Raw genomic sequence first — 14,226 nt, forward strand, 5'->3', positions numbered from 1 at the left:
GAGTTCCAGTTTGTGTCCATTGCCCCTTGTCCTGTCTCTGGGCACCACTGAAAACTGTCTGTCCCCAGCCTGTCACCCCCAACCCTTTAGCTCTTGCTGTGGTCCCCTCTGGGGCTGCTCTTCTCCAGACTCTCAGCCCCAGGGCTCTCAACCTTTCCTCCTCACAGAGATGCTCCAGGCCCCTCAGCATCTTCATGGCCCTTCGTTGGACTCTCACCAGCAGCTCCCTGTCCCTCTTGAGCTGGGGAACTGCAAAACCAACTGAGCACAACATCCCCCCTGGGGCAGGAGCTGCCCCTGCAGGTGAGCCTGGTGATAGTGGTTCTGTGCCTGCTCAGCTGGAGCTGCTGAGGGCCGCTGGCTTTATCTTGCCCTGCCAGCCCTTCCCCTGACAGCTGTTGACAGCAGGCCAAGCAGATGGTGAGGGCAGCCTGACCCTTGCTGCTCTGCACACCCACGCTGCCAGGCTCAGACTGGAACAGCAGGAGGTTTCCCCTAAAACCAGTCAGCAAAAATAGGGCTTGAGCTGCCAGAGCTGCTCTTGGCTTTCCACAGGCACCCACCCTCAGCTCCCTGCCTGTTTCTTCCATCCCTGTCCAAGGCAGCAGCTCTCCTGTAGCCTCCTTCAGGTGCTAGAAGGTAGCTCTAAGGTCTCCCTGGAGCTTTCTTTTGTCCAGGGTTGCAGCAGGGCAACATTACAGGGTACAACCAGCAGATCCTTCTCTGTCTGCTCACAGCCTGCAGCACTGCAGAGCTGCCTTCCTCCCTTTGCAAAGCAGAAGCAGCATCTTCACAGCCTGAGGTGAGCAGAGCCCCCAACCACTGGTGGCTGTCATCTTTCACATAGGCTGGAAGGAAATATAATCAGTAAAGAGCTTATGGAATCATAGAATTGTTTCAGCTGGAAAAGACCTCTAAGATCAGCAAATCCAACCTTCAACCCAACAGCACCATGGCCACTAAACCATGGCCCCAGGTGCCATGGCCACAGCTTTCTTGAGCCCCTCCAGGGATGGGGACTCCACCACCTCCCTGGGCAGCCTGTTCCAATCCCAATTCCTTGCAGGAATTGATACCAGAAAAAAGCTTTGCTAAAGAAAGTGCTTAAAGGAGTGAAGACACAAAGACCAGCAGTGAATTTAGTGTGTGAGTAAGTGCTGACTTCCTGGCAGAAATCAGCTTTGCAGGGCAGGAAGGGCAATGTTTTGCTCTCAGCACAGCCCTGCTGGGTGTAGCTGCAGCTGGAGTGTGCTGCAGCCAGAGATTCCTGGTAAGGGAAGGAGCAGCTGAAGCCCAGCAGAGCTGTAGCTCTCCCACAGCCTGCCCTGTGGGGCTGTATTTATCCTGGCTGTTGTGGCAGGAGCTCGCTGTTGCTAGCCAGCAAGGAAGTGTGTGGCTGTGGAAACAAACATCTGAGCTCTGTCAGAAGTTCTCCAGAAAGCCTAAGGAACTCCTGAGGAACTTCCCACCCCCAGGCTGGAGTAAGGCTGGGCAGCTCAGTAGGGATGCTGAAAGAGAATAAAACAGGTTGCCCAGGGATGTGGTTGAGGCCCCATGCCTGGAGACATTCAAGATCAAACTTGATGTGGCCCTGGGCAACCTGCTCCAGCTGGAGGTGTCCCTGCTGCCTGCAGGGGGGGGGAGTTGGACAAGATGACCTTTGAGGGTCCCTCCCAACCCAATGCGATCTGTGGAAGAAGGAATTACAGGACTCAGCCAACCCTTGCAGAAGTAGTTTTAAATCATTTCTTAGAACTTTAGAACATATCACAATTAAGAGGAAAAAAAAAAAAAAAAAAGGCATTTTGTACCTACAGACCAGACCCAGCTTAGTCTCTTCTCTTTGCAAAGCAAATTGTAAGAGTCCTCACAAGTCCAACCCTGACGTGGGGCACTTCAGAACCAGCCCATGGTGAAGAGTTTCCATCCCTCCTACTTTCAGTGCTATGTTTGCTTCAGCAGCTAACATCAGCTCCAGCTGGGTGGGATCCTATTTATCTGTGTCCACATCTGCAGTGGGATGGCAGCAGCAGCACCAGGCACTCATTTTCTTTGCAACCAAGCAAGGAAAGTGTAAATGCCTCCTCCCAGGGCTTCATCCACAGGGCTCCCTCTGTTGTGGTGTCACTGGGGGAGGGCAGACCCATCACAAACTGCTTCTAAGCTGCAGAGAAATGGTTTTGTGCATCTTCCTTACTTCAAATCTTTCCTTGCCATCTTAATTGCTTACAATTGCATGCTGACAGAATGACAGAATCATTCAAGCTGGAAAAGAGTTCTGAGATCATCCGGTCCAACCATCAACCCAACACCACCATGGCCACTAAAACATGGCCCCAAGTGCCATGGCCACACAATTTTTGAACCCTTCCAGGGATGGTGACTCCACCACCACCCTGGGCAGCCTGTTCCAATCCCTGACCAATCTTGCAGTGAAGAAATTGTTCCTAATAACCAACCTAAACCTCCCCTGGCTCAGCTTGAGGCCATTTCCTCTCATCCTGTCACCAGTTACTTGGGAGAAGAGACCAACCCCCACCTGAGTCCAACCTCCTTTCAGGTAGTTGTAGAGAGCAACCACCCAGACACTGTTTCCACCACAGCTGATCCTCACCCTGGTCATGTGTAGAAGAATCCTTTGCAGTGGATGGGGAACCTGCTGTAGCAGCACTTCTGCCATGTCCAGCTTCTCCGGGTTGCCCACGACCTCGCTGGTGTGGAACAAGGTTAGTGCAGTGCAATGCCTCTTGCTACCAGAACAAGGACTCCATGCATCAAGGACTCCATGCACCAAGGACCTCCATGCCCCAAGGAGCTCCATGCACCAAGGAGCTCCATGCACCAAAGAGCTCCATGCCCCAAGGACTCCATGCCCCAAGGAGCTCCATGCACCAAGGAGCTCCATGCATAAGGAGCTCCATGCATAAGGAGCTCCATGCATAAGAAGCTCCATGCCCCAAGGAGCTCCATGCCCCAAGGAGCTCCATGCCCCAAGGACTCCATGCACCAAGGAGCTCCATGCATCATGGAGCACCATGCCCCAAGGAGTTCATGCACCAAGGACTCCATGCACCAAGGACTCCATGCACAAAGGATCTCCATGCCCCAAGGGTCTCCATGCCCCAAGGAGCTCCATACAACAACGAGCTCCATGCACCAAGGGGGTCCATGCACTAAGGAACCTCAAAGACCATCCACTTTCAACCCCCCTGGCATGGGCTCTCAACTAGACTCAGCTGCTCAAGGCCTTATCCAACCTGGCCTTGAACACCTCCAGGCAGGGAGCATCAAAAAGCTCCCTGGGCAACCTGTGGTAGTGCTTCTTATGAAGCAAAGCTGGAAGAGGAGGAGGTCAGTGCAGTCAAAGCTGAGCTTTGAAGCAGTGAAAAAACCCCATAAACTTTACAGAGAATTACAGGAGGAGAAAACACAACCAAAACAAAAGAAATAATCACTCACTTCCACAAAATGCTGCAAGTTTGGACCGTTTGATGCTTGCAAAGCAGCTGGCTTGGGGGAGGATGCCAGAGATCCCCATGTACTTGGGAAGACACAAGGATCCTTGGCTGGTCCCAGGAGAATAGTAGGTCTGGGGTTTGTACAAAGGCACAACAAATCTGAAGGCTGAGGTAGCACAGCTCCTGGACACTGGAGAGAAACACAGGATAAAAGGAAAACTCCAGGTACAGGACTGGGAGTAGCCCTTGATGAGCTCTTCTGAACTCCAAACGAGCTACCAGAACTGACCTGGTGGCCTGGAGAATGAAGCAGAGTGGGAGGAGGAGATGGTGTTTTGGAGTGACTTTTTGTAGAGGCTCAGCTTCATTTCCCACTTGGAAGCCTTCTTGGATGCTTGGATGCCATTCCCACGGGCAGCTGGAAGAGGGAAACTCCTGGTGTGAGGTTCATCCAGCAGCTCTTGAATGGGAATGTGGCAAAGGAGCAAATGCAGGTGGGAAATGTGGGGTTAAGGTAGACTCAGCTCAACTCACCCTGCAGAGGAGGTCTTTGGAGAAGAGTCATTTGCATTTCTTTCACTCCAGAGGTGCTTTTCTCTAGGGTGTGAGGAGTAAGCATTGCTAACAGGACCACACCTTGCTTGCACAGACTCTTACACATTCCTTACTCACTAGCACTGCATTTCCCTCTCCTCCCTCCTCTTTCCAATCACAGCCTGGCTGACACCAGACACATCCTGTGCTAAGCAGCCACAACCTTTGAAGCTGCTCCATCCTAAATAGTGAATTTGCAGCAAACACCAAGCTCAGATGACTCCACCTTTGCATTCTGGTGCAGCTCCACTCCAGACTCCTTTTGTCTTGTCCCTGCTTGTGCAATGGATGCTGGAGCTGCCCACGAGCTGGAAGCCAGGGGCACAGCTGTAGGTTACTGTTGAGTTGTACACAAATTTTCCTGCACCTTCCCCATCGTGTTTTCCATTGCTGATTTGAGGAGGTGAAGAGCAGGTAATGACTGCAGGGGAGAAGGGTGGCATGAGAAACTTCAGTGATAATGAAAAATGCAAAAGGGTTCTGGAGTCCACCAAGGGTTCTTGAAGAGAATAAACCTCATGGATAACTAAAGATGGCTAACCAGCACTGCCTGCTGTATGGATCATTTCCCTTTTCCTTCTACAGTCACAGTTTCCTAGAATCACAGAATTGTTTGGCCTGGAAAAGACCTTTAAGATCATCCAGTCCAACCATTCTGTAACTCTACCAAGGCTGGTGCTAAACCATGGCCCTCAGCACCACATCTCTGCTTCTTTTCAACATCTCCAGGGATGGGGATTCAGCCTGGACTCCATCAGCTGAGAAGTGGTAGCCAGGAAGGCATTCCAGAGTGACAGTTGCATTTGTTGGGTACCAGCTTTTATCACCCAAAGGGTTTTCCAGCTTTCCATTGGCCACTTGTGGTTCTGGACACAGAACTGGAAGGAAAAGTCCCAGCAGGAGCAGCTCAGTGAGAGGGACATTGAACCATTGGGGCTGGGAAAGCCCTTTGAGATCATTACATCCAACCAGGTTCTAACTCTGCCAAGGCTGGTGCTAAACCAGGGCCCTCAGCACCACATCTCTGCCTCTCTGAAACGCCTCCAGGGATTCAGCCACCCCCCCTGGAGACCCTGTGCCAGTCTTTGAGAACCCTTTCAGTGAAGAAGTTTCTTCTAATGTCCAACCTAAACCTCCCCTGGGGTAACCTGAGGCCATTTCCTCTCATTCTATGACTTGTTCCTTGGCAGAAGAGACCAACCCCCAGCTGGCTCCAGCCTCCTTTCCGGGAGCTGTAAAGAGCCAGAATGTCTCCCCAGAGTCTCCTCTTCTCCCTCTCATTGCAAGGGTCACAAAAATGAAACAGGCAGCTTGCCCTGGCTTGTGACTCCTTGAAGTCTCATCCCCACACCTTCGCTGCTGCCTTACTTCATTGATCTAGCGGGAACAAAACTGCAGCAGCAAGAGGAGCATTTCTCAGCTGCAGTCTTGGTGGCAGATCTGCCACCTCAAATCAACCAAACCAATGTGTGAAGCTTGGCTTGGAGCAGCTGTTGGGCTGCAGGATCTGCTGGGGGGAAGTCAGAAGCAAGGTTGGGTTCATCTTACGTTCGCAGGTTGGAAGCTCGCTCCATTCGACATTGCTCCCTTTGAGCTGGCAGAGGATGAAGTGACTCCCCTCTAACCTGTACCTAAATGCACAGGAAAAGACAAATCTCTGTAATGAGCCAGAAACTGAGAACAGTTTGTTATCCTGGTGCCAGCATGGCCAGGGTAGAAAAGGCAAAGGTGGAGATACACAGGGGTTAGCAACTTCACCCTGCTGCCTGCCAGGGTCTTGGTTACTCTCTTTGGAGGTGACTCCCTCCTTTGGCTCACTGCAGAGCACATCTGCAGCCCAGCCTGGGAGAAACCACAGCTGGCAGCTTGCAGAGCACACAGTGAGTGCCAGAGAGTGCTGTGGTTAGGGTTGGATTCCCACATGGATGCCCCAGGCTTGGGTTTGCTGAATCAGGGACTCCTTCTTCCTGCCTGCTTCCTGGTGGAGAACAGTGCTGGGATTCAGGCTGCTGGCATCCAAAGCTTTTCCCACACTCACTGTCACCCACCAGGATGGGGTGAGGACCTCCCTCCTGAGCACCCACAGCATCTTTGAAGGCTTCAGTTCCACCCCTGACTGCTGCAGTACAGAGTGCAGTGAGCTGGAGCTGCTGGTGCCCAGTGTTCTTCAGTGTCACCTCCTCCCTAGCAGGCTGCTTTTGGGTCATGAGGCTGTAGATGCTTTGCTAAAGTCTTGCCAGAAGAGCAAATGGCAGCAGGCTGCTGGTGGTACCTCCTGAGCTGGTGTCTGCAAGGGTTCAGATGCTTCCACCACAGCAGAGACCAGCAAGGAGCATTGTAGGGACCTACAGGCCATGAAAGTAGCTTGTTGGAACCTGACACCTCCCATCCTGCCAGCACCACCACCTTCCCCAGTCTCTGGATTCCATCCTCCTGTCCAAAACAATTCATCATTTGGACAGGATTGATGGTATCTGATCTTGCTCAGAGGGATAACCTTCTCCCTCCTCCCTGCTGTGCATTTCCAAAGCTCAGCTGAGCCCAGCAGGGTGGGACATGCTGTCATTGCCCCAGAGTCCATCCGAAGGAAATATCTGGAGTTAAAAAAACCAAAACAAACCAACAACCCTCTGTTACAGTTGCAGCAGCTGCAAAGCCTGGGCAGAAGCAGCCAGATGATGCCAGTGAGTTCCTGCAACGCTTGCTGGAGATGGAAGAGCTTCCTTTTGCAAGCCAGGCTGCTGCGTGGCTGCCCTGATTGAAAGCAGGCAGAAAGTGTGAGTCAGCTCCCTGCTGGATGGATGGATGCATGGATGGATGGATGGAAAGTGTGCTTCAGGGCACTCCTCTGGTTGGACAGCACTGAGCATTTTAATTCAACCATCACCTCCTTTTGTCCACTGTTTGTCAAATCTGTTCAGCTGAAATATTTCAGGAACCTGTGTGTGAAGTCTTTAGTTACAAGCTGATGGTACCAGCAGCCCTGCTGGGATAAACAGCCTGGGGCTGAGACAGGGAACTACTGGAGAGAGTCCAACAAAGCTGCTGAGGGTTCTGGAGCATCTCTGTGAGGAGGAAAAGCTGAGAGCCCTGGGGGTGTTGAGCCTGGAGAAGAGCAGCCCCAGAGGGGATCTGAGCAATGCTCAGCAAGAGCTAAAGGGTGGGGGGCAAGAGGCTGGGGCCAGACTCTTGCCAGTGGTGCCCAGGGACAGCACAAGGGGCAATGGGCACAAAGTGGAACCCAGGAGATTCCATGTGAACAGGAGGAAAAAATTCTTTGTTGTGAGGGTGATGCAGCCCTGGAGCAGGCTGCCCAGAGAGGTTGTGGAGTTTCCTTCTCTGGAGAGATTCCAACCCCCCTGGCCATTGTGCTCCTGGACAAGCTGCTGTGGGTGCCCTGCTTTAGCAGGGGGGTTGGACTGGGTCCCTTCCAACCCATGCTAGGATGCTGTGTGCTGGAGCTGGGGGCACTGCCCCCTGACTCACCCCTCCTGGCAGAGCACCTTCACTGTGGCACCAAACTGCAGGTCTGTCAGAAAATCCATCCTGCCCCCAGGCACCACTCCTGGCTCCCCACAGGATTTCCCTGCAGGAGAAGGAGGTCAGTGTCAGTGGCAACACCCAGGGATGGAGGCATCAAAACCATTCCATGAGCCATGGAAGTCAAAACAGATCTGTTTGTGCCAGCAGGGAAAAAAAAAACAGAAGAGAAGAAGAACATTATTGGTACTGCTGTTGTTCATCTTAAACGTGAGTGTCAAGGAACATCCTCCCAGTTTTGCACTAAGCATAGACTCACAGAATGGGTTGGGTTGGAAGGGACCTTCAAGACCATCCAGTTCCAACCCCCTGCCATGGACAGGGACCCCTCCCACCAGGTTGCTCAAGGCCTCATCCAGCCTGGCTTTGAACACCTCCAGGGAGGGGCCATCCACAATCTCCCTGGGCAACCTGTTCCAGTGTCTCCCCACCCTCACTGGCAAGAATTTCTTCCTCATCTCCAATCCCTCCTCCTCCAGCTTCCATCCATTCCCTCTCATGCTGTCTCCACAAGCCCTTGGCAAAAGTCTCTCCATGCAGCTGTTGGGATGATAACCACCTGGGCTGCACATCAGGAGGTGGGTTGGGAGCTACGACCTGCTCTGAACCTCCCCCACTGCTTGTCAGAGCAGAGCTACTCACTCCTGCACAGCTCAGCAGCCTCTGACCACGTCAGGTTGTCAAGGCAGGTGCTGCTGGGGGCACTCTCTGAGGTGTTCTCGTAGCCAGGCCGGCAGACATAGCTCACGTTGGTCCCAACAGGGAAGAAATTAATCCTCTCATCCACCTTGGAGAGGGCAGCAAACCTCAGCCTTGTTGGGGCAGCACAGCTCCCTGGCAGTCAAGGAGAGCAGACCTGAAGGGAGGTGCCCTCCAGGAAGCAGGTGAAACAAACCCTGGAACCATGCAATGCTCCCCCCGTGGTGCTCTGGGGAAGCTCCTCCTGTTCCCCACGGGTGGATTCTACTTTCTGAGCAGGCTGGGCTGCTGCTGAGTGCAGCTTTTGCAAAGCACAGTTGAAGGTGCAGCACGGGCAAAGCTGTCAGAGGGGAATGAGTCACTGGCACAGGGCATGGGACAATGCAAGCTGGGGCTCAGGAGACACAAGAGCATCCCAGGCTCCAGCCTCTTGGTGGCAGAACCATAAGAATGGCTTGGAAGTGACCTTTAAAGGTCATCCAGTCCAACCCCCCTGCAGTAAGCAGGGACATCCCCAGCTAGAGCCCCCAGGGTGCTCAGAGCCCCATCAAGCCTGAGAGGCACAGATCCTGCACCCCCCCAGCAGCTCTGACTCGACAACAGCCATGGAACCTGCAGCCCTCGGCAGCTCTGGTGGCCAGCAGTGAAGGGAAGCAGTTTGTGCCATGCCAGGGGGTGGGTGCCATGGCAAAGCAGCCACCAGAAGGGACAGAAGCTTCCAGCCAAGGCAGGGCAGGCAGCTGTGCTTCAGCCAGAGGAGGTACTCACGGCCGCAGGGCTCGGGCAGCTGTGACCAGCGGGCACCAGGCAGGCACTGCACCGTGTCTGACCTCCCTGGCACCTTGATGGTGCCCTCAAGGCAGGTGTAGGTCACCCTGGACCCAACAGGGAAGCTGCTGACGTGCTCATCGCTGGATGGCCTGGAGTAGGTCATGTGGGGTGGGGGCCCACAGTCACCTGCTGCAGAGGAAGACTTCCTCAGGTGAGGACCCCGTTCCCTGGCTCCTGTGCCAGCCCCAGAGAGCATCCCAGGAGGGCAGCTGGGCTGCTGCAGGCTCCCACTCTGGGCAGGGCTGTATCACTGAGAGCATCAAGCAGTGGGTCCTCAGGTTTGAGGTTGATGGCTTCAGCTCCCAGCAGCTGAGCAGCAAGGTGGGACCTGGACAGGTCTCACTGCTCCTCCCCATGCATCCCATGCTCTTGTACTCACCACAAGCCACAGGCATGCCCAGGAGCCCCACCAAGGCCAGGAGCAGTGTGGGGTGGCCAGACCCCCACAGCCTGGCAGATGCCCTGCAGCTCAGGGTGCCCGAGTGCTTCTGTCCTGCTTCTTCAGACTTCATTGCTGCAGTTTCTGTCCTCCTCTGTCAAGCATCACAGGTTCCAAGGCACTGTTTCTGAAGCTGGGAGGAGATGCAGCACAGCAGCCTCAGCCAAGCCTCTGGAACAGTGGAAACCTTCCCAGAACATCCAGGGAGCTAAACCTTCTGGCAGGGATACGGAGAGCAGCCATGGGTGGAGGACAACTCTCATCCCCAGCCTTGGGTGAAGCCTCCTGGCTCCTCCTGCTCCACCAGAAGGGATGGGGGGAATAACTCACCCCTTTTCCTTGACAGGAGACTGGCAGTGAGCATTGACTAGTTCAGTTTTACCCAATCCAGCCCAGTTTTACCCAACCCAGCCCAGTTTTACCCAACCCCAACTCTACCAGAGCATCAAAGACTCATGGCCAGCCACAGGGTAGGAAAATCCCTGCTTCACTATTTCCTGGCAGGTAACACAACACAGATCTCCACAAACAGAGTGAGAGAAACAAAACAAAACAAAACAAAAAAAAGGGGCATTTTCCTTTTGGTTTGTTGATTGTTTTCTTCTCCATTGCCTGAGTCATCTGTAATTAGCAGTGGGTGTGAGGGAAGGCATCTGTGTGCTGACTAACCCTCTGAAATATCCTGTCTGACATCAGGCAGCACAGCTCAGAGCCACCCTGGGATGCAGGCAGGGCTGTACCACCCAGTTCTTAGTCATCCTGATGGGGTTCCAGCCTTGCACAGGGAGATCAGACACCTGCTGTGCCCCAGGTGTGCTCAGCGAGGAGAGGAACATTGATGTGGCCTTGGGCAGCCTGATCTAGTTGGAGGGGTCCCTGCTGAGTGCAGAGGGTTGGAGAAGATGACCTTGGAGGTGTCCCTGCTGACTGCAGGGGGCTGGAGAAGATGACCTTGGAGAAGATGACCTTGGAGGTGTCCCTGCTGACTGCAGGGGGCTGGAGAAGATGACCTTGGAGGTGTCCCTGCTGACCAACAGGGGGCTGGAGAAGATGACCCTTCCATCCTGATGAGGTGTCACACCAGGAGGGTCCAACCCAGCAATCCCTGAGGCACAAGAACTGGAGTGGGTCTGAAAGTGTCTCTCTCATTGCAGGATGCATTCTCCAAGCTTCTTTCTGTGTGAAGGTGGCAGACACCTCCTCTTCCCTGGGTCTTGGGCTTCAGGCTCTAGCAACATTTAAAGCAATATTTAAAGCAAAATTTCTTGACTGCAGGAGTGGTCAGGGGTCAGAACAGGCTGCCCAGGGAGGTGGTGGAGCCCCCATCCCTGGAGGAGTTCAAGAAACCTGTGGCCATGGCACTTGGGGATGTGGTTTAGTGGCCATGGTGGGGTTGATGTTTGGACTGGATGATCTCAGAGGCCTTTCCCAACTGGAACAGTTCCATGATTCTAATAACTCAGAAGAGCAAAGAGACAGCACTGCAGGACACTGCACCAAGCCCTGGCAGCTGCTGTGCTCCCCAGGCACCCCAAGGACCAACCCAGCTCCTGCAGAACAACCACTGGAGCCATCTAGAAATCTGCCTGGCTTGCACCAGCATGGCAGATGGCAAGAGCCCCATGGTCACACCTCCAGCTTCACCCTTGTCCTTCAGGGAGGGAGCAATCACAGAGCTCCACAAACTCATCCTCATTTCTCGAGTAAGGAGGACCAAGTTTGCTGCCTGCTCCTCTCCACTTAACCCCACAACATCTATTCTTAGCATTGCCTTGCCAGAAATAGGGATGTGGAAGACAACACCAAGACAGACATCTGCCAGGTGCTGGGCCAGGGACCTGTTGCCTCTTTTAACTCCAGGGATGAGCAAGTAGAAGCCTTTAGAAATCCATGTCCTGTATGACACTGCTGGATAGAAAGACCACCAGGGAGATTCACAGGGACATCATGAAGTTAAACATTTATTTCACTGCTGGTTTTAGACAAAAGAAGTGAAGGCAAGGAAGGGCTGAGTTTGGTCCAAGCAGAGGGGGCAGCACTCACCACCAGCCAGAGGACTACAGCAGAGAGGGAGCCACCAGACATTCATCTCAGCTACAAGTTTACCCCTGGGCACTCCAGTGCCCCTTTCTCCTGGCTTGGCACAGTTTGCACAGAGACTCAGAGAGGCTCCATTTCATTTCTTGCTGTGCTTCCTGATACCAAAGGGGACAGCAGAGGTTTGTTAAACAGCAAGTGAAGCTTGGCAGGTGTAAGGAGAAGAGCAACAATCGCCCTGTGCTTAGGCACCCAGCATGGCAAAAGCCATCTGCCATGCTCTGGTTGTGATTTCTCTGGCTGCAGGCATGCAAACATCAACCACCAAGCCACCAAGAGCCTCTGTGTGCAGGGAGTGACTACACCAGAGGCTCCAGTGTGTGGCAGGACTCACTTGGACAAGTTTTCTACCTCCAACTTCAGTTTTTTAATCTCCAGGAAGAGTTTTTGCACCTCCAGCAGAGTTTTCACTTCAGCTGTAGGCACACCACATTCAAAGAGTGCTTTTATGGCATGGACCTCTTCACATACAGCAGCATCCTCTTTTTTCTTCTGTTGGAAAGGGAAACAAAAAGGAACAAACCCCAGGAGAAAGCCTGTGAGGTCACTCTGCAGCAGGTGGAGAACCCAACCACTCCTCAGCTCTGAGCCTGAGCTGGCCCACCTGCCATGCACTGCCCCAACACAGGCTCCATCCCTTGCTGCTACCAGAAGACAAAAGCTTTTAACAAGTTCAAGCTGCTAGTTTTGGTGTCTGAAGTCAGGCAGCATCCCCCCAGCCAGACCCTGGTACTTACACACTGGGGCAGTGGTGTCCAGGTGCCATCAGGCAAGCACGTGGCTGTCCAAGAGTCTTCTCCATCAGTCTTGACTCCATCAGCTGAGAAGTGGTAGCCAGGAAGGCATTCCAGAGTGACAGTTGCATTTGTTGGGTACCAGCTTTTATCACCCAAAGGGTTTTCCAGCTTTCCATTGGCCACTTGTGGTTCTGGACACAGAACTGGAAGGAAAAGTCCCAGCAGGAGCAGCTCAGTGAGAGGGACATTGAACCATTGGGGCTGGGAAAGCCCTTTGAGATCATTACATCCAACCAGGTTCTAACTCTGCCAAGGCTGGTGCTAAACCAGGGCCCTCAGCACCACATCTCTGCCTCTCTGAAACGCCTCCAGGGATTCAGCCACCCCCCCTGGAGACCCTGTGCCAGTCTTTGAGAACCCTTTCAGTGAAGAAGTTTCTTCTAATGTCCAACCTAAACCTCCCCTGGAGCAACCTGAGGCCATTTCCTCTCATTCTATGACTTGTTCCTTGGGAGAAGAGACCAACCCCCAGCTGGCTCCAGCCTCCCTAGGGAGCTGTAGAGAGCCAGAAGGTCTCCCCTGAGACCCCTCCTAGAGCCTGCTTGTAGGGCACTCTTGAGAATAACTCAGCTCTTGCCTGGCAATCACCAGCTTTGAGGAGCTTCTTTCTTCTGCACAGAGGAGAAGGTGCTAGAGGAGCCCCAAGGGCAGACACAGACACAATGCTGCACCCCAACCTCTGCACCCTGGCACAGGAGCCCCTGGGGCTTGTCCCCTGGCTGGTGCCTACCTGGCTGGCAGGTGGGCAGAGGAGGGTGCCAGGAGCTGTCACTCAGGCACTGGCTCTCAGCAGCACCATGCAGTACGAAGCCTTCATCACAGGAGAACCTGACAGTGGCCTTGTAGGGGAAGGTGAACCTCTGTGGAGCCATCCTGCCCCTCTCCACTGCAGGCCTGGGGCACCGAACCACTGTGGGAAGAGAGCAGAGCTGGCAGTGCTGGGGGGGCTGCTGCCCTGCCCCAGGCACCACAGGCACCCAGGTCAGGAGGGGCAGAGCTGCTCCTCATGATGCTCTCTCAACACTTCCCCCCCAGCCAGTGCAAGAGCTGCCTGCAGCAGCCCCCAAGGAGACCCTGCCAGCCCCTGGTGCTGCTGAGCAGCTCCTGGTGCTGAGACCTTCCCACGGGAGCTGGAGGAGCTGCATGGGCATGGAACTGCTCTGGGGTTGGAGCCTCTGGACCAGAGCAGGGAGTGATGCTGGGGTTTAGCCTCACCATCATGCCCAGGCCCTGGCCTCAGTCTGCTCCCCTAGAGGAGACACAACTCACCCTTGCACTCAGGGGCAGGTCCACTCCAGACCAGGTTCACCCCATCTTCAGAGGTGCAGTAGATGGAGGCATCCCCAATGAGGGACAGTCCCTCTGCACACTTGTACTTGATTTCTGAGCCATAGGAGAACTTCTCTTCTAGGGGGTTGGAGTGCTGCCCCTTGCTGATTTGGGGAGGGGGACCACAGACTAGGAGAGAACAGAGAAATGAAAAGCCACAACTGGCCTCATTTGGCCAGGGAGACAGGAGTGCAGGCAAGAAAGAGGAGAGGCCAGTTCTTGATGCTTATATTTGGGGTTGCTCTGTTCAAAGTCCTCCTTGCAGCCTGCCAGCTTTGACCTCTGACTCCACCAGTGCCCCCAGACTGAGCCAGCTAACCATCCCAACCTGTCAGCACAGTCCCAGTACCACACACCACCTGTCGCCATCCTCTCCCCTTCAGCCAACCTTCCCTTATCCCCTCCTCTTTTCCACGAGAAATGATTCTGCTGATGGACAGGG

At 54.0% G+C, this 14,226-nt stretch overlaps 1 protein-coding gene across 1 annotated transcript in view; it reads right to left on the reverse strand.

The window, feature by feature from the left end:
* Positions 1 to 14,226, reverse strand: part of LOC128978038 (complement receptor type 2-like) — a 46,393-nt gene that overhangs the window by 14,154 nt on the left and 18,013 nt on the right. Inside the window, exons 15-20 of the mRNA XM_054395783.1 lie at positions 13,725 to 13,913; positions 13,186 to 13,365; positions 11,993 to 12,074; positions 9,060 to 9,211; positions 8,235 to 8,426; positions 7,539 to 7,638 (exon numbers count right to left, since the gene is read on the reverse strand). Of these exons, the coding sequence (XP_054251758.1) occupies positions 7,539 to 7,638; positions 8,235 to 8,426; positions 9,060 to 9,211; positions 11,993 to 12,074; positions 13,186 to 13,365; positions 13,725 to 13,913 (895 nt within the window). The remainder of the gene's footprint in view (positions 1 to 7,538; positions 7,639 to 8,234; positions 8,427 to 9,059; positions 9,212 to 11,992; positions 12,075 to 13,185; positions 13,366 to 13,724; positions 13,914 to 14,226) is intronic.

This window comes from Indicator indicator, chromosome 35 (assembly GCF_027791375.1).
Source record: "Indicator indicator isolate 239-I01 chromosome 35, UM_Iind_1.1, whole genome shotgun sequence".
Taxonomy (NCBI): domain Eukaryota; kingdom Metazoa; phylum Chordata; class Aves; order Piciformes; family Indicatoridae; genus Indicator; species Indicator indicator.